The 27195-nt window shown below is 33.0% G+C and overlaps 4 protein-coding genes and 1 pseudogene across 5 annotated transcripts; 3 read left to right on the forward strand and 2 right to left on the reverse strand.

The window, feature by feature from the left end:
* Positions 1 to 7926: 7926 nt before the first annotated feature.
* LOC142544688 (ethylene-responsive transcription factor TINY-like) lies at positions 7927 to 8866 on the reverse strand. Its single transcript, XM_075651724.1, has one exon. The coding sequence runs from the start codon at positions 8721 to 8723 to the stop codon at positions 8025 to 8027; it is 699 nt and encodes a 232-aa protein (XP_075507839.1). The 5' UTR covers positions 8724 to 8866; the 3' UTR covers positions 7927 to 8024.
* A 3404-nt stretch (positions 8867 to 12270) lies between these two features.
* LOC142546130 (thioredoxin-like fold domain-containing protein MRL7L, chloroplastic) lies at positions 12271 to 15446 on the forward strand (annotated as a pseudogene).
* A 264-nt stretch (positions 15447 to 15710) lies between these two features.
* On the reverse strand, positions 15711 to 17117 carry LOC142546131 (uncharacterized). The gene is made up of 2 exons (XM_075653656.1): positions 16852 to 17117; positions 15711 to 16627 (listed from the first exon to the last, which is right to left on the reverse strand). The coding sequence occupies exons 1-2, from the start codon at positions 16969 to 16971 to the stop codon at positions 16031 to 16033; spliced, it is 717 nt and encodes a 238-aa protein (XP_075509771.1). The 5' UTR covers positions 16972 to 17117; the 3' UTR covers positions 15711 to 16030.
* A 2798-nt stretch (positions 17118 to 19915) lies between these two features.
* Positions 19916 to 21784, forward strand: LOC142546132 (molybdopterin synthase sulfur carrier subunit). 2 transcript variants are annotated; one of them, XM_075653657.1, is made up of 2 exons: positions 19916 to 20278; positions 21266 to 21784. In XM_075653657.1, the coding sequence occupies exons 1-2, from the start codon at positions 20264 to 20266 to the stop codon at positions 21575 to 21577; spliced, it is 327 nt and encodes a 108-aa protein (XP_075509772.1). In that variant the 5' UTR covers positions 19916 to 20263; the 3' UTR covers positions 21578 to 21784. The 2 variants fall into 2 exon arrangements, with proteins under 2 accessions (XP_075509772.1, XP_075509773.1); XM_075653658.1 differs by having other exon boundaries at positions 19926 to 20166.
* A 697-nt stretch (positions 21785 to 22481) lies between these two features.
* LOC142546134 (protein phosphatase 1 regulatory inhibitor subunit PPP1R7 homolog) lies at positions 22482 to 26926 on the forward strand. The gene is made up of 6 exons (XM_075653659.1): positions 22482 to 22910; positions 24017 to 24247; positions 24923 to 25069; positions 25188 to 25330; positions 25421 to 25535; positions 26561 to 26926. The coding sequence occupies exons 1-6, from the start codon at positions 22626 to 22628 to the stop codon at positions 26639 to 26641; spliced, it is 1002 nt and encodes a 333-aa protein (XP_075509774.1). The 5' UTR covers positions 22482 to 22625; the 3' UTR covers positions 26642 to 26926.
* Positions 26927 to 27195: the final 269 nt, after the last annotated feature.

Here is a 27195-nt window from a genome sequence, read left to right on the forward strand (position 1 = left end):
CTTTTGAAGCTTAGCGATAATAATATTTTTTTATTACTCTTAGCGATAATAATTTGGATATATAAGAAATTATTTTATTAAGTAAATATATATTTACTGTTGAAATGTTTTTTTGTAGAAGTTTCTAATATTTTTTTGAAATAACTTCTCTGTCCAAATATAAATATTTCATTTTAATAATTTTCATAAATGTATAAACTTTCGACTTGTTTTATTATCTCTCTATTCAACTTTTATTTCAATCGGCCAATTTCTCACTTCCAAACATAATTACATGATAACACTTTAGATATAACTTATATATGATTTTAAATAATATTAAACATAGTAAAAAAATAGTGATATATATATACACACACATTTCAAGAAATTATAACTTCTTACCATAAATATATGAAACAAAACCAATATATATCCCATGCACGTTTTCTGTATTTCTTTCCATTTGCAAATAAAAAAATAAAATAAAATAGGTAACGCACTTTAATTAGATGTCTCCGATTTATTAATTGACTTCAACTTTGTCATGAAAATGGAGATTTATAAATTTAGTTGTATATGTAATAATAAAATGATAACGTGCAACGAATATATATAACACAAAAAATACATAGATTGATGACGTGGAAAACCTTTGACAGATTTATGAATTCAATAAATCGAAAATGAGTGTAAAAAGAGAGTGTCGACTCACTTTATAGTTATTATTTGCAAAACCCTAAAGTAATATATGTGTGTGTGTTTATTTGCATGTACATGTGTATGCGTGCACAAAATCAATTCTTCTGCCACGAGTTTTTGAGTTCGGACTCAAAAGAATTTAGGTGACAATCTCAAACATTTTATCTAGTGAAATGCTGGCCGGGTAAAGATTGATTTTGGGGTTATTTATCAGGTAGGTCTCTCGTGAGACTATCTCAATGATATTTATTCGTGAGACCGATCATTCATGTTCATATTTACAATAAAAGATAATGTTTTGGTATAAAAAGTAATATTTTTCACGTGTGACCTAAATAAAATATGTGTCTCATAAAATTGATATGTGAAACGATTTCACAAGAGTTTTCGTGCATCTACTGTGTATGTGTTTTTCATCATTTTTTATGTGTGATATATATGTGAAATTTTCATATAATATTATTTTCAGTATAGTAAATATATATCATGATTTTGGTGTTATATAAAGTTACTCAATGTCAAACAAAAAGAATCTTATCTATTATTCTGTCGTTAAAACGTCGTCTCCCCCTCCCTGATGAATGACCTATCACTTGGCGATTTGGACTTGACAAATGAATTTGCTAAAAAAATGTGTTACAATTTTACACCGTACATTATGTATAAATATTATTTTTCAAAATTTTCATAAAAATAAATATATATCCAATTTATTTAAGTTAATTTCGTTTTTTTTAATTCCTCTTAATAAAATTTATTGGATTTTTCGATGGTTAAAAATCGTGTTGTTATAATTTGATGGGATAGTTTGGAAAAAGACCTGTGGTACTTAAAGCTTTAACATAACAATAAAATCTCCTTTTATTATATATAGTACGGATATTGTCATATACACATTTTGACTCTGATAATAAATTATTTGACCAACAATTATTCTCTACTTCTCTCCCCACTTTAAATTTTTTTAAAAAAAGTAAAATTAAATGTTATATATTAATGCGTTGATATCAATTAATCGACTAAACTATAATTTACAATATCATAAACAGTTTAATGAATTGAATTTGAACTTTATATTTGTAATGATTATAAAATATTAAAATAAACAATACAATAATAAATAAATAAAATAAAATAAAACAAGTTGGGCCATTATTTCGTAATAGGGGTATATTAAATGGTGATTATTAGACATCTCAATAACCACACGAATCGGGATTACTACAGGAATCTCTACCTATCCTAAAAAATTTCTGACCTCTCAAACTTTTTCAATATTATAGTATCTTTAAAAATTAAAATGAATATATTCTGTCAATATTAAAAAAATATTAGGTTATGAATTTATTGGATGATTGAAAATCTTAATTAGCGAAGGTAGATAGATATGCCACCAATTCATTTTTTGTGGGATGGCACGTGAATTGAATTGATGTTATTATTATAATGCATACAATATCCACCGCCCCAAACATTTGTGCCCTACAAATAAATTGTTAGAACCCATTATGCATGTTCTTTGAAATTAATGTTTCGTTGTCACATTCAGACTATATTTTTATTTTTAATGTCATGCTATGCATTGGCAGAGTCATATTATTATTTTTATTCGAGCTAAAGTTTTTTAAGATAAAAGTTGAGCAAGTATTGGCAAATGGAGTCCCTGAATTATCGAAAAATTAGACAAAATTTTTTTATACATTAAAAATAGAGAAAAAACTGAGCCACACAAGTTACCGCTCGAGCGGAACAACACATGGCTCTGCCGGTTATGTTACGGCCCATACATGCTGCACAAGCACGATTTTATAATGAGTTTCTACGACAACTACTGTTCTTTTAGTTGCTACTGTTTTTACAAAAAAATTCATTTAAGTTGTTATATTCGTGCGAGACAAAATGAGCCTTTATATGCGCTTTTCTTCGATTTTGTACAGAGAAGTGTGTTTTGTTCTGTATTTTTACGAGAAAATGTATGGTTTTTAAATATCAATACGTCGGCCCATGCATAAATGGCTTACCGACGTGTGATGCTTCTTCTTCTGTCCACAACACACTTTTTCTTCGGATATATAAAATTCATTATATTATCATTTGAAATCTTCCTTTACAGTTGGATCCAATTCAACGGCCGACCTATTCACAAAGAATTAACATGCGTCCACGGATACATGTATCACTACCAAAAACATTTAAATTTGATAACAAAGATTATCAAAATCACGAAGAAACACGAATACATGATTTTTTTTTAAGTCATTAAGTAGTGACGACGGTAGATTTGGTTATGTCTTTTATTACGTCCCAAATTTCCAACTAAAAATCCGATCTCGATTCCTCTGCCCTTCGCCATTAAAAGCTACATTCCGAGTAAGGAAAATAAATAAATAATGTGTTGGTAAAGTAGATGAAATATCATAAATTTGGGGAAATAGTTTATGTAGGATTAGTTTGCGTTGATTCATATATGATATTTCAAATTATTATTAAAAGAAAGAAAAAAGAAGAAGAAGAACTAGAGAATTTATCCCTTTTACTGCAGTCCGTAATTGTTACAGCTTTCTGGACTATATATATGATCTCTTTCATAGTTAATTTCCTTGAACCCAAACCACGACAGTTCTCCTACTACAAATTGACATGTCTAAATTGAGACTATTTAAAGTGATGCATGCTTAAAATATAAGAATATCTCTTTCAAATCATCGACAATTTGATATATAGTATAAATCCATGAAACACTAAGGGCACAATTGCAATTTATGACGGCAACAATAAAAAGGTCAGAGTTTGTGATCCGAAATTTTTTTAGAGTTGACCTAAAATAATCAAGGTGGAGTTTTGATAGTGATAAATTTTCACATATATTTTATGTATGCTTGTAATGAATTAGGTTCGCAATGCTTTTTGGTATAGTGTGAAATTTTCAGCCATAAGGAATTTAAGTATTAATGGTCAAACGCAGGAAGCCTGTTTAAAAGGTGATGAGTTTTGCAATGGCCCCTTCGTGCTGTGATTTATTCAAATTCGACCATCTTTCCTCGAAAACTTTCCAGAGCCGCAAATCTTGAAAAAGATTTTGTAATAATTTTGCGAAAATCTCATCTCGAAGGTTTATTCTTTACCAGACAAAGGTAACACATATAACTTATTTAGTCTGATCTAGTTTATTCAAAACGCATCAAAAGTAAAAAAAAAATGTCATGTTACGAGTCTCACTATTTTATAATAAATATTATATCTATCTTAGTATAACTTCTCATAATTACATGCTAATTGATTTAATTAGCATAGTTTATGCATGCAAATTTACTATTTATGCAAGGGTGGTAATTTTTCCCGTTGATGGAAATAATAAGGAAAAGAAATTTGGCATTCGAACTAAGGGACACTAAAATCCTTTTTGTTTACACATGGAATACTAAGATATTAGAACCTTTTTGTGTGCAAAAAGGGCAGGAAGTTGGAAGGATACTAACTGGTAATTTCCCACCGTCAAAAATACCAAATGGAGGAGAATATATTATATGGAATAAAATGTTTTACTTGCTTTGAGCGACCAACTCAGTCGACTTTTCTTTTCTTTCTTTTTTCGATACACCAACTCGATCGCTTTTTATCACTTCAATTATGTTCCGTCGTATGTATCTACACCGTCTTCCATCATTCCATTCGAATTTTGTACTAAAATAATGTGATTTTTGTCGTAAATGCGAAATTCAACTCCAATATTCTATCCAAGAAAATATTCTTACAATAATCATATTAATTTTTCACGATAATTTTCGAAAAATATTGTTTTTTTAAACATTTATAAATACATATTTGATCGAATAAAGAATTATCGTGAAATGACTGTCGTGAAATGACTATGGTGAATGGTGATAATTTTTATCCCGTATCTTGATATCTTTGAATCATACTGAGTCTCTATATTTAATAGGGGTGGGCGTTTATTTTGGGATATCGGGTACCCCATCCGACCCAATCGGGTCGGGTTTTTTTTTTTCAAAAACGGGTTCGTCGAGTACCCGATACCCGAAAATAATTTTCGGGTTCGGATATTTTACTGATATCCGATCGGATATCGGGTACCCAAATTTTTTTTTTTAAATGTATGGGTCTATCCGTCTATTTATTTAAAAAATAAATGTATTTTTGTGGCTAGTCAAACCCGATATAATGAAAATGACTAATCATAAAATGATATAATGACATGATATTTTGTGAAATGTGAAAAATACATGTGTTTTTTTAATTTACTAGTCATAATATTATATAATGACAAGTCATAACTCGATATAATGACGTGATTTTTTGTAAAATGTTCAAAATATATATATATTTTCAAAAAAAAATAAAAAAAGGTACCCGACGAAGAAACCCATAATTTCGGGTACCCGATAGTCGAGTACCTGAAATGATCGGGTTGGTGTCGGGTAGTAAAATTTACTACCCGACTTGTGGGTTACCCGAAATTTCGGATACTCGAATCCGAAAACCCGACCCGTGCCCACCCCTAATATTTAATAAAGAAGTTAACTAAATTGTCATGTAAGTTGACCTCGATTTTAACTAGTCTTTTATCTGATCACAATTCAATTTTGATAAAATTACATATTTTTTTTCAATTTTATTCACATATATATATACATATAATAAAACAAAATAAAATCAAAGCTATTGTACCAAAAATGAAACGTGACTGAATAAAATAGCAAAATCAGAACGAGACCAAATTATAGAATCAGTAATACAATTTTTTTAAATATATGGAGCATATTCTATATTTTGGAAATCATAAATTTTATATATATATATATATATCATAATATTTATTATAATTTAATCGGGTATTAAGCTCGAGTATAAGTAGGGGTGAGAAAAAATATTGAATGATCGATATATCGAGATTACCGTACCGAAAAAATACCAAATTTTCGGTATACCGAAGATTTCAATACGGTACGATAACAATACTAAATTTTTTGGTACAGTAACGGTATGCAATTTAAAAATTTCAGTATATACCGGAATACCGAGATACCGAAAAAATATATAAAATTATAAAATATATAATATTTTAAAACAATAAATTTATAACATTTTAAAAATATAAGGTTTTTTCGGTATAAAATGGTATATACAGATACCGTACCGAAATTTTCGATATACCGTACAATTTCGGTATAATCGGTATGCTAGTTCGGTACGGTATACCACCCCTAGTATAAGTAGGATTCTATTATACACACCTCCATCCCCGAACCCGAAAATCATCATGCCCATTTATTTAGTCGGTGTTATGATCGAACGTTTACCACTATGTCAAAAGCTATAGTTATCAGTCAATGTGCAACTTTACATCTTTATATTTAGCACAGAGTCTCGTACTAAATGACAAGTGAACATGAGAGGCTGTATCGATATTGGTGCCAATGGGTTGAGCTGTTAGGACCGTGAATACAAGAGGGGATTTGGGATCGTGCCTCGTTGTTGGTGATGTTTCGATCCCTCTAGGTCAGTCTTTCTCTTACCCGACCGCTAGTGTTGTCCTCAGCAGAGACAGTCCAACCCATTAGATATGATGTCTACGGCTCACCTAGCCGATCAGATCAAATGACATGCATCATAAATATGACGGATAAGAGCATTTCTCAGGAATATCAAGTCCGAAAAATCATTTTGTACACTCATACATTCAGGTCGGATATCAAATCCTCAAATGAATTTGAAGAAAATTATCATTTATACATTCATTTACTTAATTTTTATCTCAACCTGCTCATGATAATTTGAAATGTTGAATTTCTCTTTACTTTCAATTTTTTTATTTCTACTATAATTTATTTTATTCATAACTTTTAAATGCTTAATTTTAAAATGAATGCAACCATTTGTAGAACTTACTAAAAAAGAAAATTACTAAAATATTTCTTTAAATTTGTCTATTTTGTATTTTGATCATGTACATAAGTATTCAAATTTGTGTTTTGATACTATAAATTAGTTTTTTTTTTTAAGATTTTGATTTTTTTTATATGAAATTCACAATGTCACTAAAAAATGCTAGACATATACGGTGGCGGCACCACGTTTTCACCCCACAAAAAAGGATAAAAAATTAAAACAGAATCTAAGGACCAAAACTTAAATCTGAGTACTTAGATAACTAAAACTTAAAATATAATGTGCTTTATCCATTACAAAAAATGAATAGGCTTTTTCAGACAAGCTCTCATCTAGCATTTAACTTGTGTAATATCGAAAATCTTGGTAGAATTTATTGAAATGAAGATAAATTTCAAATTAATTCACGTCCTTCACAAATACGTGGCTTTCCGCTTTTAGCCGTGTTCGAATGCTTTCACCCACTTCATTTTCTTTTCGCTACATATATAAATTCTAAAGAATCCTAAACTCTACAATTATCATAAATAGAAGCGCACAAAACAAATAATCTTGTGTATGCATGATCGAGTATATTGCTAATTAAATACAATTTTATTTTAGAATCATGAAATAAATTTTCTACAAGATGAAATGACACATGAATAATAAATTGTATTTTGTGAAACAATATATTTAAACAATGAACTCGAAAATTAACATACGTGATTTTTATATTATTAATTTATAGTATTTCTATATTCTTATTATATAATAATGAGTCATGGATAATTTGAGTATCAGTTTTTCAAAAAATTGTATTCTATATATAAAAATAACATATAATAAAAGTAACTTTTTACACTGTGCCATTTTTGTTTGCATACTGAACATACGTACAACTTGTTTTTATTTAATATGCATTAATTGTAGATATACTATTTCAACATTTTATGAGCGAGTTTATTCCCGTGTAATTTATCTTTTATCGTGTACATCAAAAGTCATAAAAAAGATAAGATTACAAATTATTTTACTACTTTTCAAAAAGTTACAAATTCAGAGGAGGGAAAATAAAAGAAAAAGAACAAAATTCGATCTTTTGTAGAAGAACACAGACAAAAACTCAAAGGAAGGACTGAAAATTTCCCAATAAAAACTCGTTAAAAAAGGATTTTAAAAGCGAGAAAAAAAAAAATCTGTTTTGTAAATTAGCCTAAATTAAATTATTGATAATCTAATGAATTAATTTAGGTCTTCCTGAAACAACCTTATTTCTTTAGCAATTTTGGACATTTTCTGCTTTACTGCTAACATGATACCAATCATTATTAATATGATACTTGAGGTAGAAGCAGAGAAGTTAAATACTAATTTTAACTAAACAGAATAAAATTTCAATTTCAGCCGGAAAAATTTCCATTCTCCATTAAAGAAAACACAGTTAAATCATTTCACCAAAACAAGTCGTCCAAATTGAGGGACGTCATGTCATAATTTTCGATCCCAAGATTGTTATTTTCTCCGAAGAAAATCCCACAATCTTCGAAACTTTGTAGGGATGGGTTACTGTAATAATCCCACTTTGAATCATCCGCCCACACGAAGTCACCTACAGTCTCCACCGAGTCCAAGTTCGTGCCAAGAATCGGCAGCTTCACTATCTCGCTCAGCTCCGCCGCCTCCGACGTCGAAGACAGCGTCATCAACGAAGAAGACGAACCCAAAGACCGCTTCTCGCTACTTCCACATCGGTGCTGGAGGTGGAGGTGCTCCATGTGAGCAGCCTTTGTGGCCGCGGCCTGCACGTCCTGCGGGGAGCGAGTGATCGGGAGGGGTAGCAGGTGCGCTATCTCCGGGAAGTTGAGGATGGCGGAGTCCCCCTTGATAGCCAGCGCAGCAACGTCGTGGGCTCGGGCCGCCATTTCCGGGCTGGCGAATGTCCCTAACCAGATTCGAGACTTCTTCTTCGGCTCCCGAATTTCCGAAACCCACTTGCCCCAGGCCCGCATTCGCACCCCTCTGTACAGAGGATACTCGCTGGAACTCTTTCTTCCACCGCCCAGCTGCTCCGAGCTCCCATCACTTTCTCTGCTTCTCTTCACTCTCGGGCTCTGCTCAAGCCCGAATGATTCTCCGTGCGGATTCTCCATCGATGATCGTTCGTTTATTATTATAAATATTTCAATCAATGCTTGATCAGTCAGTGTATGATCATCAATGGAGATCGAAGAAGAGTAAATTGAAATTGACAAGTGGCAAATAACATACAATATAATATAATAGACTTAGCTAGTGTATTATATATTACGAGAATGGTAGGTATTTATATATGAGATTTCGTGTTCGTGCGTGTGGGTATACATGTACACATCGAGTGAAGGGGAGGAAAATTAACAGGAGACGGCTAGTTTTTTTTTTTTGTCCCCCTTTGAAATATTTTTTTCTTGATTCATAGAGTGATAATATTTTCATTTTATATTTATATTTATTATTTAGGATATATAAAATCGGTGCCTGGAACGGACAAAAGAGAGGTCTCTCATTACCGACTTAACCTTTGAAATTCATTATTTGCTATTTTTTTTCCTAGTTTATAAAATTATAAAGCTGCATGATTGTTTTCTTTTTAGTTAGACCTCGAAATTTCGTACAGGTTACAAGAACATTGAGCCATAATTATCATGAGATCGATAATTAAGCTATTGTCGTTTCATGAAAAGATATAATTAGTGTCAATTTAGTCTTTTAAATCATATAAACAGTATATTTTGATTAGTCTTCTAGTGGAGACATTATTGCATGCCCCCAAATATTTTAACTCATAGACTCGTTTTTTAAGACCTTTGTTATGGAAATTCCGAAGTTTTGTACTGTGTTATATATTAAAGCACAAGATTATGTATTGGGTGGTTGGAATATCTCCTGACTCGTGTTTCGAATATCTAATCATAATACGTTGTATGAAGATATGGTGACAATCCATCCCTTTGAGTTTTCCAGATCCTAGTGGTGGTTTTGGATTAAGCAATTTGAAATTCATGATTTTGTATGTATTTTTATTGTTTATATAACTTAAACAAAACAATTCAAATCCATCTCATATTTATTTACATTATAATTGTATTAGTCATAATATATTTCAAATGACTCTAATATTGTGTAGTTTCGAAATTCATTTTAATTGGTACAACTATAGATTAAATAAGTATGTACGTGATGGACTTGGATTTCATTTGTGTAATTTATTTAAAATTTGAAAATTCAAAAGAAATCACGGATTTCAAACGACTTAATATCATGGTTTAAACGACCTAATATCATGGTTAAATTATTGTTTTGACTTTATGTCACGTCCCGTAAACGAGACGTTAAGCATCAGTATTGTTTAATAATTTAACATCGAAAATAATAACCATTGTTGTATAATATATAACTAAACCAGTCTTTTTTTCATTTAGAATTGAACTAAAAGCAGAAACTAGAATAGATCACCAATCCCTGAACATCTATTGTTCCTCATCGTGTAGCTATTATTCGTCTTTATCTGGAGATGAAAAGTAAAATATGAGCATTTTGTGAAATATTCAGTAAGTGAGGGTTGATCGATCATAAAAAATAACAAAGATGCATATGAACTTAACGAATCAAAATAATAACATGTAAAAACAAATTAGAACCGAACAAAACAAATGGCATAAATGATATTGAAAATCATATTGTTTTTCATGGTTAATTGATCAGTATCTAATTTTTAATCCTTTAAAGGGAGATACTATGTTAACGATTATTATATCACACCGCATCAGAGCCATAATAAAACTTCTCAAATATCGAAAATTCTATGGTTAACATACCAGTCCCAAATTATTGATTATCTAAGATAAGAGGCGAGACTATGTTAATGATTATTATATCCCACCGCATCAGAACTATAGCAAAACTTATCAAATATCAAAAATTTTCTTACCATTTCAAATGGAAATTATAACCGTGCATTGACATAATTTAAAACATGTTTTGTGATATACTGATCAAATCGAAGCCAAAAATCATAAATCGAATTGAAATGATATATCACGTCGATCAAATTTTAAAAAAGCATAAGTATATGTTTTAAAATTCATTATGTAAGGGGACCTTAGAGTTTCAGTTTGATTTAGTATTTAGGGAATGTAATTGCTTCAACAGGTACAAGGCCACAAGCTCTCCACTTCTGTGAAAGAAGTGCATGAGATGAATTCTCGTTCGGTTTTGGATCGTGAAGACAGGCTGATGGCAGAAAAAGAAGTGCTGAAGTGGTATTGAAGTTTCCTAAATAGAAAAATTTGCTTAGGCTTGGTGGAGTGCAGGAAGATGAAGGGGATGAATCTAGTGGAGCGAGGAGGATGGAAATAATGAATTTTTTGTTACGATGTTTATTAATTTTACATGTTTTAAATATAATTTTCGAATAAACTTGATTTTAAGATCAATTCTCTGAAAAATCACGAAATTATATGTAATTTCTAAAAACACTCTGTCATGATATGTTGAGATGATAACAACTTTGTTACGATTCAAGTTAAATACCATAAGTGGCTAATGCGATGTGCAAAAACCTACGTGACAAACATTGAAGTTCACTTGAGCAAAAATAGAGATAAACGAAAATTTTTTTCACTCCAATTTTTGAATATTGAGTGACTTTTTATCTTTATTTTTTATCATTTAATTTTGCTTAGGTGTATTTCAATCTGTCACGTAGGTTTTGATGTCTTAAATCATTATCAATTCATCCATTTTGTCTCTCCTTTTCTCCTCAACCTTCTGATTGATCTTGATTTTCGCTCTCGACTTTTTATATATTTCTATGAGAACTTGTGTAGTTTATTCTAAAAAAAAAGTATTATTAAAATAAGATGTACGCATCAATATAAGTAGTTAAAACCTAACATAAGCTCTTAAGATTTGTGAAAACGAGCCTTTAATTTTCAGACGAGCATATTTTAAAGGTTTGCAATGTTGTGAAAAATCTAGGTAGAATTTATTAAAAATAAAAACAAAGTTCAACGCCCTCGACTTCTTACGTATTTTCTGTAAAAAAAAAAAAAAGAAGAAGAAAGTACTATTAAAATAAGATGCAAGCATCGATAAGTAGTTAAAACCTAATAATATAAACTCTTAAAACTAATAAAAACAAGTTTTTACAGACAAGCATATTTTATTTTTTATTTTTTGATACATGACATATTTCAAATTCATGCATGTTGTTCACAAATGTACTATTTTATTTTTTGATGATAAAATAAAAACACAGTTCAAATTCATGCATGTTGTGCACAAATACAACGTATATCCAAAAGAATTCTGAATGTTACAATGATGTAGTGAACATATTTTTGAAGAAAATAGAAATAAAAAAAAAAGAGAAATTCGATCGTGGATAAAAAATATCATATCATAAATGTTTGAGTATTTGATTGATATAAACTTATCATTTTTAGATGTCACGTTAATATAAATGAGAAAAAAGTGAAAAATATGTTAAATAACAAAACCAAAATGAAAAATAACTTAACGAAAATGTTGTTCTCCAAAAAATTTGTTTGAATTTTAAATTTTAAAATATAATATGATATTAAAAAATTGTTTAAACCGAAATGTCATTTATACCCTTCTACGGAACCCCCAAGGCAGAAATGGCTCTCGGCTTAATTGTGGAAATTAATTCTGTTGCGGGAAACCTTATCCCATTTCACGCTGCCTCTTCTACATAACTGGACCGCATCCTGAAGCTACTGGCGGGAAGGAGGCGATTCTATGCAGATATGGAGAGTATCAGGTTCTGCTTTATCGGCGGCCTTGGTTGCGAAGTTCTAGCTCGACGCCGGCGGGTCCGTAATATAACCGATTTCGGAAAGAGCTGTATTTGATGTGTGTGCACTGATTCGTTCTACGGGTCTTGTTACTGATACATCCTTCATGTTTGAGAATTGGTTTCTGTTTATCTCTGAATCGGGTATTTCGTTTTAACTATAAACTGTTGTGTTATGGATGCCACTTGTGATATTATTGCTTGCTAATCTTTTTTATGCTTGCGTTGGCTGTTGCTCTTGTGCTAAAGAGTAATTTAAATTGAGTGACAGAGCATCACTGATTATTGTTATACCAAAAGGATCCTCGCAAATAATTAGGAAATTGGAAATGGTAGAAACATAGTTTTTGCTCAGAAGGTCATATCTGTTTTCTTTTAGATTGAATTCACACATGATACCATTCTTTTCCAGAACATTCATGATATATGGGGACTTTAAGAGTTTCAGTTTGATTTAATATTTAGGAAATGGAATTGCTTCAATATGCTTCAAGGCCACAAGCTCTCTTCACTTCTGCGAAAGAAGTGCGTGAGATGGATCCCTACCATAGAATTAAGCCTTTCGGCGGCTTATTTTCAAAAAAGCTTCTGTGTTCACCTCAAAGGGTATCTTTTTTCATCTCCTTTTTGCTCTGTAGTTTCCCCCTTATCATACCTATAAACATATGTGAATTCTGTTTTGGATTGTGAAGACAGGGTGATGGCAGAAAAGGAAGTGGCATTGAAGTTTCAAAAATAGAAGAATTGCTTAGGCTTGGTGGAGGGGAGGAAGAGGAAGGGGATGAATCCAGTGGGAGCGAGGAGGATAGAAATGATGATTCCTTTGCTATGGATGAAGAAAAGCGGAAAGAATGGAGGCAAAAGATTAGGGAAGTTATTGGTAGGATTCCTGATGTGGAAGAAGAGACGGATCTTGTTGAGAAGAGGAGGAAGATGCAGAAAATTTTGGCTTAATATCCACTTGTGTTGAGGAGGAGGATCCAGATTGGCCAGAGGACGCTGATGGGCGGGGCTTTAATTTGAATCAGTTCTTCAACAAGATCAGCATCAAGAATGTAAAAAAGGATGATGATGAGAATTATGACGGTGAAAATGAAATAGTATGGCAAGATGATGATTATATTCGTCCTATAAAAGACATTACCACTGCAGAATGGGAAGAAGCTGTTTTCAAGGACATCAGTCCTTTAGTCGTTCTTGTGCATAATCGTTACAAAAGGTTTGTCCTCAAACTCTTTCATCAATTAAACTGATATCCAAAATTAGTTGGGTGAAGTGAAACCTTGTATCCAAAAGAAAAGTTAGATGTCACCCAATAGTATATATAAGATATTTTGAAACATCCACTCGTGCAAAAGTATATTTGTATTGAATATGGCTTTCGTAGTGTGTGGCTAAACAAAGTAAATTTATGGAAACTGAATACACGATTGCCATTGAGGAAAAATGTAGAAAATTTTGAAAGTTAGTGGTATTGGTAATTATTTGAAAGCTTGGAAAGGAGGAAGAATTGCATCTTCAAAGGAATAGGAGGAAGTTAATGCAAGTATGCAACCATGAGACAATATTAAGTATTGAGTTGCAGTCTGACAACAAAGCATATACCTTTAGGCTGCATTTGGAAGCATGTATGTAGGATTTGAAAGATATTTTGAAATTAATATATTTGAAAATCAATTGATTTGAAATACATGTATTTGAGTGATTTTAATCTATTAAAGTGTGGAAAAAATTATCAGACAAAGAAGTGGAATTTGAAATGCGTAGGTAAAATTTTTGCCCAAACATACGCTATGGATATTTGATATCCACTTTCTTCAAATCCATTTATCAAAATATGGCCGAAAGATATTCCATTTGGCTAAATAATAATTGGATGTCAATCTATGTTAGTTTAAGTCAAGAATGACACTTTTAATATGTGATGTTTAATGATGCGAGTTGGATGTCAATTTAAATCTTTCAGTCCTTGTACATAATGCTTTATCCTTGTGCAACTCTATATTTACTAATTCTTGTAAAAAAATATCTGCAGACCGAAGGATAAAGAGAGGACCCGAGATGAATTAGAAAAAGCAGTGCACATCTAATGGAACTGTCAGTTACCATCACCTAGAGTAAGTGAGCTTTTCCACTGAACACTTACATCTTCCTCTCTGCGAGCTACTAATCAGCATTAGAAAACAGTGTGTTGCAATCGATGCTGTTGGAACTTGATTTGGTCTCTGCATTACGAGTCTCTATCTTCCCAGTACTCATTTTCACTAAAGCAGGAAAAATTTTGTGCCGTGAGAAAGGTAAATTTTTGGTATTCAAGCACTTGCATGCTTTTGGCTATGGCCTGTACGTGAATCTTCCATTTTTCGCTACAGCAATCTGAACAGCTGATGAGTTATCAAAGATAATGGCATTCTTCTACTTTGGAGCGGCCAAGCCTTCTTGTCTGACCGTTGAGAGCAATGAAGAAGCAATTCCTTCAGTTCAAATGACTAGTGAACGATGAAGAAGCAATTCCTTCTGTTCGGACGGCTTGTGCAATGGACATTTGATATCATCCTACTATTGTTTATGTTCAATATGGTGAAATCATCTGCCAGTGGTGCTTATGAACTGATCTCTCGAAATTTCAGTGACACAAGTTTGCTGAAACAAGTTATATCTGTGCAACATACCTCAACTCTCTCCCACATTAGCCTTAGAAGAGTTGAAAATACCAATCTGTTCCCTGCTTCGAGTGCTGTGCAACAACGAGTTATGCTGCCTGTGTAGGTGGAGTTATAACTGCAAGAAGATCTTCTGACGATGCTAGATTTTAGTCGCTGTGTGTTAGAACACGCACAGTATATGGTTTGTTAACCTTTGTTTGCCGAGCATGACTCATCTTCTAATGCACTGTATTCAAATGCACTGTTCCCTTCGAATAATGAAAATATATAGATGAATTCAGTACCTAATTGCTTTCAATATTCCCAACAGCTCTACACTAAAAACTCTACATTGTGTATTGCCAAGAAAAACTATTTTAAATACGGGTGGGTCTATGGTAGACCTAAAGTGCCAGTTCTGTTCTTATTTTTTAATAAACATGTTTGATTATTTATTTGAATTCAAAATAAAAATATGATCGTGTTTGATTAAGATTCAATAAGACAGGTATTCCTGATGTAGCATATATTTTAGTTGTAAACACATTACAATATCTTTTTCAAACATATTCAGGTTCCAATTCTGCAAATTCGTACGATGCACCAGACTACAAATTCTGTAACTGCTCAAACCATGGTAACCTTAAAAAATAATCATATTCTAGACAAACCTCAAATCCTTTATCTTGGAGAATTAATCAAGCAAATCTTTCCCAAAAGCAATAAGATCTTATCTGGAACAAACTTCATTCAAGAAATTGTGATGCACTAATTCGTTTTAACAAAAGATGAACTAACTGAAAAACATCTAGTCTAGACTACTACTAAAGATGGTTTCGTTCAAAAATTACAAGCCAACAAAATACGGCGCAGAGGATACCGGTCTCTCGAACCCATGGGAGACTTTTTGGTCCCACTATGTTTGTATACTTCTGTTTGGATAACAGTGGAAACATCCTCATTCTTCATCAGTAGAATCGAAAATTGACAAATCCAAGAGGGGAAGATCAGGAAGCTCGATCAAGGGGGCTTTGATAGCAGGTTTTTGCTGGCCAGACGACTGTTCGCCGTCTACTTCACGTCTGGCCCCTTTCAAGATTAAATCTTTTATGATTCCACCAAAGAAATTAAAAGGGTTCCTCAATCCATTTTTGACTTTCAATAACAGAGACACTTCTGATATCTGCCAAGCTGCAGTGAGCAGAATCATGGTCGACACAAGGCAGTGAGTGATCAGATTCTGCCTCTTTACATTCCTCACCTCTTTGATTATCTCTGCTGTCCTATCCACTTCTGGATACAATTTCTCAACATCTTTTTCTTGCAATGAATCCAACTGTTTTCCAGGCTTCTCTTCTGTCTTATCCACTTCTGGAAACAATTTCTCAACATCTTCTTCTTGCAACGTATCCAACTGTTCTTTTGGCTTCTCTTCTGTCCTATCCACTTCTGGACACAATTTCTCAACCTGTTCATCTCGCAATGAATCCCACTGTTCTTTTGGCTTCTCTTCCGGACACACTTTCTCAGAGTCTTCCTCTTGCAATGAATCCAACTGTTTTTTTAGGCAACAACAAATTCACAAAGGAACAATTCTTTAACAGACAGTTGAGATGTACATAAAGCAAACAAAGCAGCCGAACACCGATATCGCGTCCTTCTAAATGATTCAAGTTCTTGTAACAAGAAAAGATTCAAGTGAAGATCTGAATCCAAGAAACCCATAAACGTCTTGCAAAGATAATAACACACAGAACAGAAATGACAGAGATAGAGAACCTGAGAAAGCAGTCGAAAGAGGAGTTGTTTGGCAGTGGGTTTGTGCTCGGAGACTTGATGCTCCTCCATTATCTCTTTGATTGCTTGCTTTGCTATCTCCACCTTATCCGTTAAGTCCATATCACATTAATTCGTTATTCTTCTTCTTCTCCGTTGGGTATTATTATAGTGTCTGAGATGAACGGTGACGTCTCAAACGCAGATTCAAGAAAATAGTAGATCCCAAGAAAGCGAGACATGATGGTACCATCCACGGTCCACTAGACCGCTAGTGCACTCAATCTCAACGAAATTACTAACTTACCCCGAATGTCCGTGGTCTAAAAGTCTAAAACCAGGGATATATCTAAGAAATTTATTTATACAAATAAAATAAATAAATTGATTGTGAGTATTAGATTCGAACGACTTTATATTATCAGGCGTTCCACTTATAAAACATAAACGGATATAAAAAAAAGCTATGTTATTGATATTCATTCTGTATCCTGAATTCGAATTGACCAAGCCTCGGGTATTGTAGCTCGGGAATCTTGCCTCGGGTATTGTATGGCGGCACATAATGCTTGCACACCCGATGTAAGCGAGGCTCCACCCAGACTCAATATAATGATGTGGCGCACGAAGTCTTTGTCATTCAAGATGCTCGATCGATGTTGAGGGTGTGTTTGGTTCGGGTGTGTTTGGTTCAGTAGATTAAACAAGGATAGATAAATAGTCAAATATTCATCATATATTTGATTAAAAATTTAAAATACTTTAATAATCATTTTGACTCGGTTTAAGATCCAATTTTGTGGATAATTATTTGATTATTAATCTCACAAATCAAGTGAAATAATCAAATTACATTTTTCTCCTCATATTTATTAATAGAAAAAAATTATAAGAATTACATTATTGATTAAATTAATAATATCATTATAATTAACTCATATTTATTAATAGAAAAAAATTATAAGAATTACATTATTGATTAAATTAATAATATCATTATAATTAATGAGATGTATAATTAAAAATAAAGTTTACAAATTAATAAAAAATGAATTTTTAATATTAATATCAGTATTATTATATATGTTATTATTATTCATATTTTTATTATTATCAATTTATTTTCGAAATTCTTTTTCTTAATATGATCAATATATTTAATATTAATATATTAGACTTATTTCTTATTTTTTTATTGTACTTACTATCGATATTATTAATATTTTCTAAAATTACCTACATATTTATTTCTTATTACTGTTATTATTTATTTATTATATTTAGGTTAGGTAATTATATTGTATATAGTGGGGGATACTTTAGTTATTTCATGCTAATACACAAAATTAATCTATAATGTTAAAATTATACCAAACATCATATATTTTATCCCACCATATTATTTATTCATATATTTCATTTTATAGTCCATCTTATTACTAATCATTCATTTATCAATCACATGTACCAAACCGAACATCAGGATAAGGAAATAATCCTAAAAAAATACGGATGTCTCATTCGAATTCGTAAATTATTAAAGATATGATAAGATCAACTCAAATATGATATTCAAGGTAACTTGTGTTATTAAAATTCTTACCATATTAGAAGTCTTGTTATACAAGGGACTTAATTTCAGTTTTATAAATATAAGTTATTCTCTGTGATTTGGTTCATTCGCCAATTGCTTCACACAAGCACTAGTATATTTTCACACCTGGTTTCAACATGACAGAAATTGCTCAACTGATCATTGCCACCGTAGAGAAAGTCATGGCCCAGAAATAAGTAAATAATCCTCCGCATCAACAAAATAATCAGAAAGCTATGGGAAGAGATGAAGCGTATACGGAGCACTCGCTTGGTTGCTCCTCCTCCACCACCCCGAGCTGTTCCCTTCTCGCTCGAAGTCCTAGCCGCCGAGCTACCACAATGTTTCAGCTATCCTAACATATTCGGGAAGGGAAACATATCTGGGAAGGGAGATCCAGAGGTGCACCTTGCTCGGTTCGAGAATGTTTTCTTACTGCATCAATATATCGATCCCATTAAATGCATGGTTTTTCTTAATACCTCAAGGGAGCAGTCCAATTATGGTTCAACACCCTTGAGCCAGGAAGCATATGCACTTTCCAGGACTTCAGCAGGATGTTTTCTCACAGGTTCGCAAGTAGTAAAAAGCAGCCGCTGACTATCCTAAGTTTGTCAACATGAAACAACAAGAGTAGGAAAGTTTGCGTGCTTACACGCACAGATTCAACACTAGCGTAGGCAGAGACCTCCTTGTGTAGTATAGTTATTATGTAATCAGACATATCGAAGTCTCTTTTCCACACGTTAACCATTTACAGCGACTTTCCTTATGCTGTCTCTGAGTGTGGTTACAAGGAAGCAAGAGAAGCAGTTTGCCAGCTCGCCTATCTAGCAAACTTGTCGACCTCCAAGTTGGAATGGATTATGGGTGCAACTTTTCATCACATCTTCAATACCTAACAGTAACATTGTTGGAGCAGAGAAAAAGAAGAGCATATTATGTTTTCTAACTTGTAAAATTGTCACTGGTGCCTATCGTTTCTTTAATTGTAACGTTACAAAATAGTCCTCCATACTTCTAAATTTCTTACCACAGCATTTAGATCCTCCGAATTTGGGGTGATGATCCTGCTCAGACAAAATTAATTATGCAACTACTTCTTTATCTCGACTAGATGATAGAAATTGTATATATCGACATTGCATTACCATCGACATCCCAAACATCATAAGCTTAATTTTGGCCCATAAATAGTATGCACTGTCCTATTGAAAACCGGGGTGTTCAAACCAGAAATCCAAACCGAAAGTTAGGACAACGAACTGAAATCGATTTTTTTTTTAAATTTTTTTGATATAAATGTTAAAATCAAAGTTTATAGAATTTGATTTATATCAAAACCGAACCGATTGAAAATATTGAAATATAATTAATCAATATTTTTTATATATTTTTTTAGATTATATATTTTATAGAATCATATCTAGTGAATTATGTATATTTTTTGTTTACATTTAGTTGAGTATTTTTTAAAATAAAAGTAAACACCATCTGTTTTTGTTTAAGCTCATCTTCAGCAAGATTCGTTTTCCTTTCTCTCACACGGTCACACCTCCATCCTTAATTCTCTGGTGTATATAAATCTCTCCTCATCTCCTGCCAATTTTCTTTCTCTGGATTCTATTACCTTATCCCACTTTTTTTTGTTTGATCTTCAAACGAAGGGTATTGTGAAATCAGAAATCGTTTTCAAGATACACGTTGGCCCTTGTATTTATAAGGTAATCGATATTTGTAATCTAGACATAAAGAGTCTGGTATGTGGGGTTTTTTGTCTTTACCTCGGAATGCCTGGAATCTGTTTGATGTACTGTCTGCATGAATCTTTTATTGGTATGTGGGATTTTTTGTCTCTCTCGGATTGCCTGGAATCTGTTTGATTTACTGTCTGCATGAATCTTTTATTTGCTTATGATGTGGGTTTTATCGAACATAATGAAGATGGGTAGACAGTGGAAACATATGATTGTACTGATGCAGAATACTGATTGGTAAAGTATCGGAGAAAGTAGTTGCCTTTAAATGATACGTAGTATGTTTGCCACTTGCTGGTTTTCATGTTTCTTTTCTGATATTCCAACATGCATATTATTTTGTCCATCAGATGTTTGTTCAAGAAGAAGCTCCATATGCTCGGTAGCTTATGCATTCTCCTACCTTTAACTTTATTACTTCTAATTTTCTGTTTGTTTGTTTTAGTGGACAGTAAATTCCGACTGTACCCCAAGTTTTTCTTTTTTTGGTTATCGGAATACATATCAGTAGGGGAGCAAACGAATCGAATTGAACCGAATGCTCCTTGTATTTCTACATTTGTGATAAAGTTAAAATTTTGTTGAGATTGTTTGAAACTCGAACCAAAGCATGAAAAACTAGTTAATTTTCAAGCTGAGTTTAATTTGAAATTGAGCTCGATTCTTCGCATTCAAATTTATCAATCAAGAAATGTGAACAATGTCTAAAATTATTGCCTAAGCTCACGAGCTCCTTTAGTTTCGAGTATATGTCATTATCAATAGAGTATCTTAAAGCTTGTGAGCAATTCTGGAATTATCGAACAATCTGAACTCAAATGCGGTTCAATAAATATTTAAATATGTTTTAGCTCGGTTCGAGTTATTATAATTTTGAATACAAATTGAATAATATTCGAGTCAGCTCAAAAGGTTTACAAAGTGATGTAATTCATTTGCACTCTTACTTTCAAATCACATAAATACTCGTGAACCTTTAGTTTATGCTAGTCTATATAAAGCTATTACTTGGCCGGATCTGTCATATATCAATATAGATAAAATGAATGTTCCTGGCACTTGGCAGTGTATGGAGAAGGAAAGCATCTCTGAGAAGATTGATGGTGAAGAAGAGGAAAAGGGTAATAATTCTGTGGAGATCAAGGTTTTGTTCTTTGCACGAGCAAGAGATCTAACTGGAGTGTCCGAGATGCAGCTGGCCGTTTCAGCTGGTAGCACTGCTCATGATTGCTTGAACAAGCTTATTGTTAAATATCCAAGCCTGGAAGAAATTCGTAGCTGTATGGTCCTTGCATTAAATGAGGAATATACTCCTGAGTCCGCTGTTGTGAAAAACAGAGATGAATTAGCCATCATTCCTCCTATAAGTGGCGGGTAACGTCTACATGCTGAAAATGCAGATACATCCAGAAACAAGATGGCCTCAGTTTCTCTTCTTAGTTACGTTGTTGAGCTGTTTGTCTCTGACATTCTTGCCATATCTTATCCAGTTATGTGATTAACTTCACGAAGTTTGTGATAATTTAAATGAGAAAGTAATGTATCTCTTTATGTAGGAGCTTGGATGATCAAGAATCTTATGTCACTGTTTTCTGTGTAACATACAGTACATTGATTTAACGGGTAACATTGAGGATGAATAAAATAATGTGCCCATTAATATAAATCATGATTTATATCCATTGCCCTCGATGCTCATCTTATTGCATAATGTGTTTGGTTTTGGCATTATCTCTTCGTGTTATATAGTATTTCTGTTCATCGCTCTGGGGTTGCGGTGCGTTTTGTGCATACAGACACGATTAGAGGGGTTGCTTTTGCCTATCGATCCAGAGTGACATTTGTTTCGATTTCAGCTTTTGAGACGATGTTAAGAAAATGATTCTGAAATTTTAATTTTTTAAAATTAATGAATATACTATTCTAAATCAAAATAATCATTATAAATCAATCTAACTTCACGAAAATATGTTCTTTAAAAAAAATTAACAAATCTCTGTAACGAATACACCCATCTAAATCATAGACACTTCCTTCCAAACCGTTTTGCAGGACTAAGATTGATGTCTTACATTTCGATCTCAAAATCCACTATATGTATAAATCATTTAAAGGAAATTGTTTATGTGTTATTATGCTAAAGTTGGGACATGATTGAGATAAAATTTATCCGTGATCTCGATTTAAATTACAAAATTCTCTTCATTTATGAAACTAAAAATAAAATCACGACAATATAAACATTCATCTCACCATTATTATTTAATATCCGCATTCCAATTTTCTTTTCTCATACAAAAATATTTATAATACTCAGAATTCGATTTACCATCGAACGGGCTATTTCAATCCTCGCGGAGCTGTCGTTTCCTACTAAACGGACTTGGCTTCCATTTCATTTCCTGATCAACCGATCCTCACTGATTATGGAGCCTTGGAATCTGCCCCCGGACGAGATGTCGGATGACGGCGATGATTCGCCGTCGAATAATCTTGTTCTTGACCTCACGAGCTGTCAGCTCCGCGATCTGGACTCCGTGGTGCTGCCGCCGAGTCTGACCGAATTAGACCTCACGGCGAACCGCTTGTCCGCGTTAGACCCCCGCATTTCGAATCTCTCTAGCCTCCAGAAGCTCTCTCTTCGCCAGAACCTTTTCAACGATGATGGTGTCCGTCCTCTTTCCACGTGGCACTCCCTTTCTGGCCTCCAAGTAAGGATTTATTATGATTACCCCAAGTACAATCGAGTTCCGTTATCTGGCGAATAATTGACTGGATTGGATTTTAAGCCGAGTTTTGAATTCTGCGCTTATGCAAGTTTGTTGTGATTGGCTTGTATAGATTAACTGAGTATGGAGTGAAAATCAAACTATCAAAATCTTTTCTTTTCTTTTTTTGACAACTTGATTTCTGCTGATTTTTTTCTTTCTAATGATTTTTAAAAGCCTGGACAAATAATATGTTCTGACCGCAGCTTATTTTTACAATCACATGACCAATGTATATATGTTTTGGCCTTTTCTAAAGCCAAGTATCTATAAGATTCTAAATGTAAGGTCATTTGAATCCAGATAATCAATGAATTTAGGTTCATCAAAAGGTGGGCAATTGTATAGCAAACATGCTTTCTCTACTCAATATTAAGTTAGCTAGAAGATTAAATTGTATAACTTTGTCCAGAAAGCATGACAATTGGAGATCAATCTAGACCAAGAGATTACATGGTATTTCTTAAAATATTCTACATTCCATGGCAGCGGCTCCATACCACCAATGCAGGCAGTAACTCCACACTGTGGCAGAGGGAGGGGCGGGCCCCTCGGTCACATCTGTCTCACTCCCTCTCAAACTTCCAGAGCATTTGCATAGTTTTCAATGTTTTATTTACGGTAATTTAAAGACATATTTTTGAGGGCCATAGAATATCAGAATTCAGAATCGATTATTTGAAAGATATTACTTCATTATCCAAACAATAAAAATAGATAATGCGACTTCTCTAGTGTATATTGGGTTGATAATTGTAGACCTACATGAATTGAAATGTCGGGCTTCCGATAAACGGCAAAATATGATGAATGGAGTTAAATTTTTGGATGAAGGCAATGTGTGAAAAACAAGGACTGCCAATAAAGTTAGAATTAATCTCTTTAGTCCGGTTGTTTATGTTCAATTAATGTGCCCCACTAAAACCCCCACTTTGGTCTCCTTTTGAGCTTGTTTGCAGATACATATGCTGTTATAATACTGGATTTTGGGTGCTTTTCATTCAAAGCTTGTTTCTTATTTTAGAAATGATATTATAATTTTTTTCCAGGAGCTAGTATTGAGGGATAATCAGCTGAAGCAAATACCAGATGTTAGCATATTCAAAATGCTCCTGGTTTTTGATGTTTCGTTTAACGAGATCTCGACGCTTAATGGATTGTCCAGAGTCTCGAACACACTCAAAGAACTTTATGTTTCTAAAAATGAAGTTACTAAGATGGATGAGATTGAGCACTTCCATGAGCTGCAAATTCTTGAGCTTGGATCCAACAAATTACGGGTTAGGTCATCTTCTTTAAGATAACAAATTCAATTAGTCATCCTAATGCAAAAATCATGTAGGAAATTCAAAATATTGATGATGTTTAGCTAAAGCTTTTATCAAACAACTTGGACTAGATATCTCATAAGATGGTAAATTACAGGCTCTCTTAAAACTTTTTACCTAGTTTCCAATCCCCTCCCACAGCGTATTAGATGTTTTAAGTAAAGCATCAAATCCTCTAAATCATAAAGTATGACCGTTTTAAGTGTTGTGTTTTTGGCTCTTAGGAGTTAGGAGGCCCTTCATTAACCTAAAACATCACCATCTTCAACAGATATATTGAGCTAAATTACTCTGGGTTGAGCAAATGGATTTTGTTTCTCAATTGTGAAATTAATATAGGAAATGAGGATTTATATGACGAGATTAATTCACCTTTCTTTCGTAAGTAGATGTTTTTGCTTGAATTCCAAACAAACATGCTTTGGGGTTAAGTCAAGTTGGTTTAAGTATCTGAACATTAAAATCCTCAGCAATCCAAACTTGCAGCAATTTGCAAATTATATGGCTTTTCTATATGAACTGTCAGTCTTACATGGACTCATACCTCATGGGTATTCTCTACCTAGGCATTGTTAAATTAGTTTTTGAAAATTTTCTAGCTGTTTTTGAACTGTGTTTAATTGTCAGGTAATGGAGAATTTACAAAACTTATCTACTTTGCAAGAGCTTTGGCTAGGGCGCAATCGAATTCGTGCAATCAATCTATGTGGGTTAAAATGCATTAAGAAGCTTAGCCTTCAGAGTAATCGATTAACTTCGATCACAGGACTTGAGGTTGCTTTTATTAGCTTCATATGATGTAATGGTTGAAATATCAAATCCTACCTAAATTCCTCTCCTATTAATGACACGGCATTTAGTATTTTATCTTTTGATTTTCTATGATGTCTAGGAATGTGTTGCACTTGAAGAATTATACTTGAGCCATAATGGTATTTCAAAAATGGAAGGTCTGTCAACTCTATCAAACCTTCGAGTCTTGGACCTGTCATCCAATAAGCTTACAGAAATTAATGATATCGAGAACTTGGCAAAGTACGAATGTTCACAAAGCCGTGCTACAGTAATATGTAAATTGTATGCATCAAATTTGTTGCCTTCCTGATTGTCGATGTTTAATTTCAGGTTGGAAGATCTGTGGCTTAATGACAATCAAATAACATCACTGAATGACATAGCTGTTGCAATTGGTGGGGCCAAAGATAATCTCACAACAATATATCTGGAGCGCAATCCATGTGTATGTACTTCTATTTCTAGCCAATATTATTAACTGTACACTTTGGCTACAATCCAATTTGGTTCGTGATCCTCTTGTTCGCACACTCTTTTTTAACTACATATGCAACTGCTGCTCCTCGCTCCATAAATTTGCAAGCCTAATTTGTTAGATCCCTCAATAGGTTCCTAAGCTTGGTTCTAACAGTTCTAGGTCAATGAATTGACCTCTCACATTCTTGTTTCCTGTGGTCCCGGTCCCCCACGGGATTTTGACATTCAATATTCAACATGTTGAGCAACAAAGGTTCTATTATAGAGTAGGCTTTTATTGGATTCTATCCCTGCTTTTTTTCCTTGATCGAACTCGATTTTTCTCTCTGTGTACTAGAACCCCTCTCCGTTGAGATTCCTGTAGGACCTGATATAAAGCGCTTTTGCAGTCTGACTGTTATATGTATTCTTTATCCTATTTCAAGCCATTGATCACTGACTTTTGTAGTTGTATACTGTACATCCACTGATTCTTGTGCACTGACTATTGTCTATTGCTAGCCAGAAGAGGCATTAATTTGTTATCTGAAGTAAGAAACTGATTCATGTAAAATTAATCTGTAATTCCCCTTGCTTTTGCACAATTTGTTTTAGCATGCAATGGAGTTTTATGAAATTGTTTCAAGTCCGAAATACTGGAAAAACAGTTGTATTTAGCAAAATTATACAGGATTCCAAATTACTCTGATGATGCCGAATTCGAAGTTCACCACGGAGTAAATTTAAAGATTTAACCAGAGTACATTCCTGTGAAAATAACTTTAAAATGGAAAGATGCATTGACGTAGATTGCACATTGACCTTAGAAGTTGTATCCAACAGTTTAAATTTCAGAGAATGTGTTCACTCAATATTTACCATCTGATGATGTGTTTGGTTTAAATCTATCCAGTAGTTTATCTGAATGCTGGCAGGTTAAAGTCTATATGCCTTCTTTTTCTTATTCTCACTCAGTTATCGAACGTTTTACTATTGGTTGATTGGTTTTTGCAGGCGAATTCGGCAGACTATATTTCAGCTTTGAGACATGCATTTCCAAATATTCAGCAACTCGACTCCCAAATGTTTGCATAGAGGCGTCTTTTCATGATAATATCTGCTTCATTTGTTGCCTAAAGCAGAGAGATAATTTAACTATCCCCTGATTATTTCATTTCCAGAGTTTTGGTGATTATGCGGCACCAAGATGAAATTTTCTGGATATTTTCAACATCGGAAAACCTGAGTTCCTTGACATATGGATCAGAATTCTTTTTTCTTTTTTTAATTTTTGTTTTCAGTTTCAAGAACTACAGAAAATGTGCGCTCTCAATCTGATTAAACATTCAGTGTTTGGTGAGATGAAATGTTTGGATGAAACATGTCTCTTGATTTGAAGGAAAACGAGTCATTGAGTCAGTCCTTTGCAAGAATAGACCTGTACAATAATATTTTTTTAAAAGTAGACAGTGTACAGACCTATTCTTGCTATACCTTCCCTTTTTGTTAAAAAAAATAAAATATCAACACAAAACAAAACTAAAATATAATATTTGATCGAAAAAATATTCCAATAAATTATACTAATAAATAAAAGACTCGAGTATAATTATATTTTATATTAAAATTTGATATATGCACGCTGTTGT

The sequence above is a fragment of the Primulina tabacum genome, chromosome 5 (assembly GCF_025594145.1).
Source record: "Primulina tabacum isolate GXHZ01 chromosome 5, ASM2559414v2, whole genome shotgun sequence".
NCBI lineage: Eukaryota > Viridiplantae > Streptophyta > Magnoliopsida > Lamiales > Gesneriaceae > Primulina > Primulina tabacum.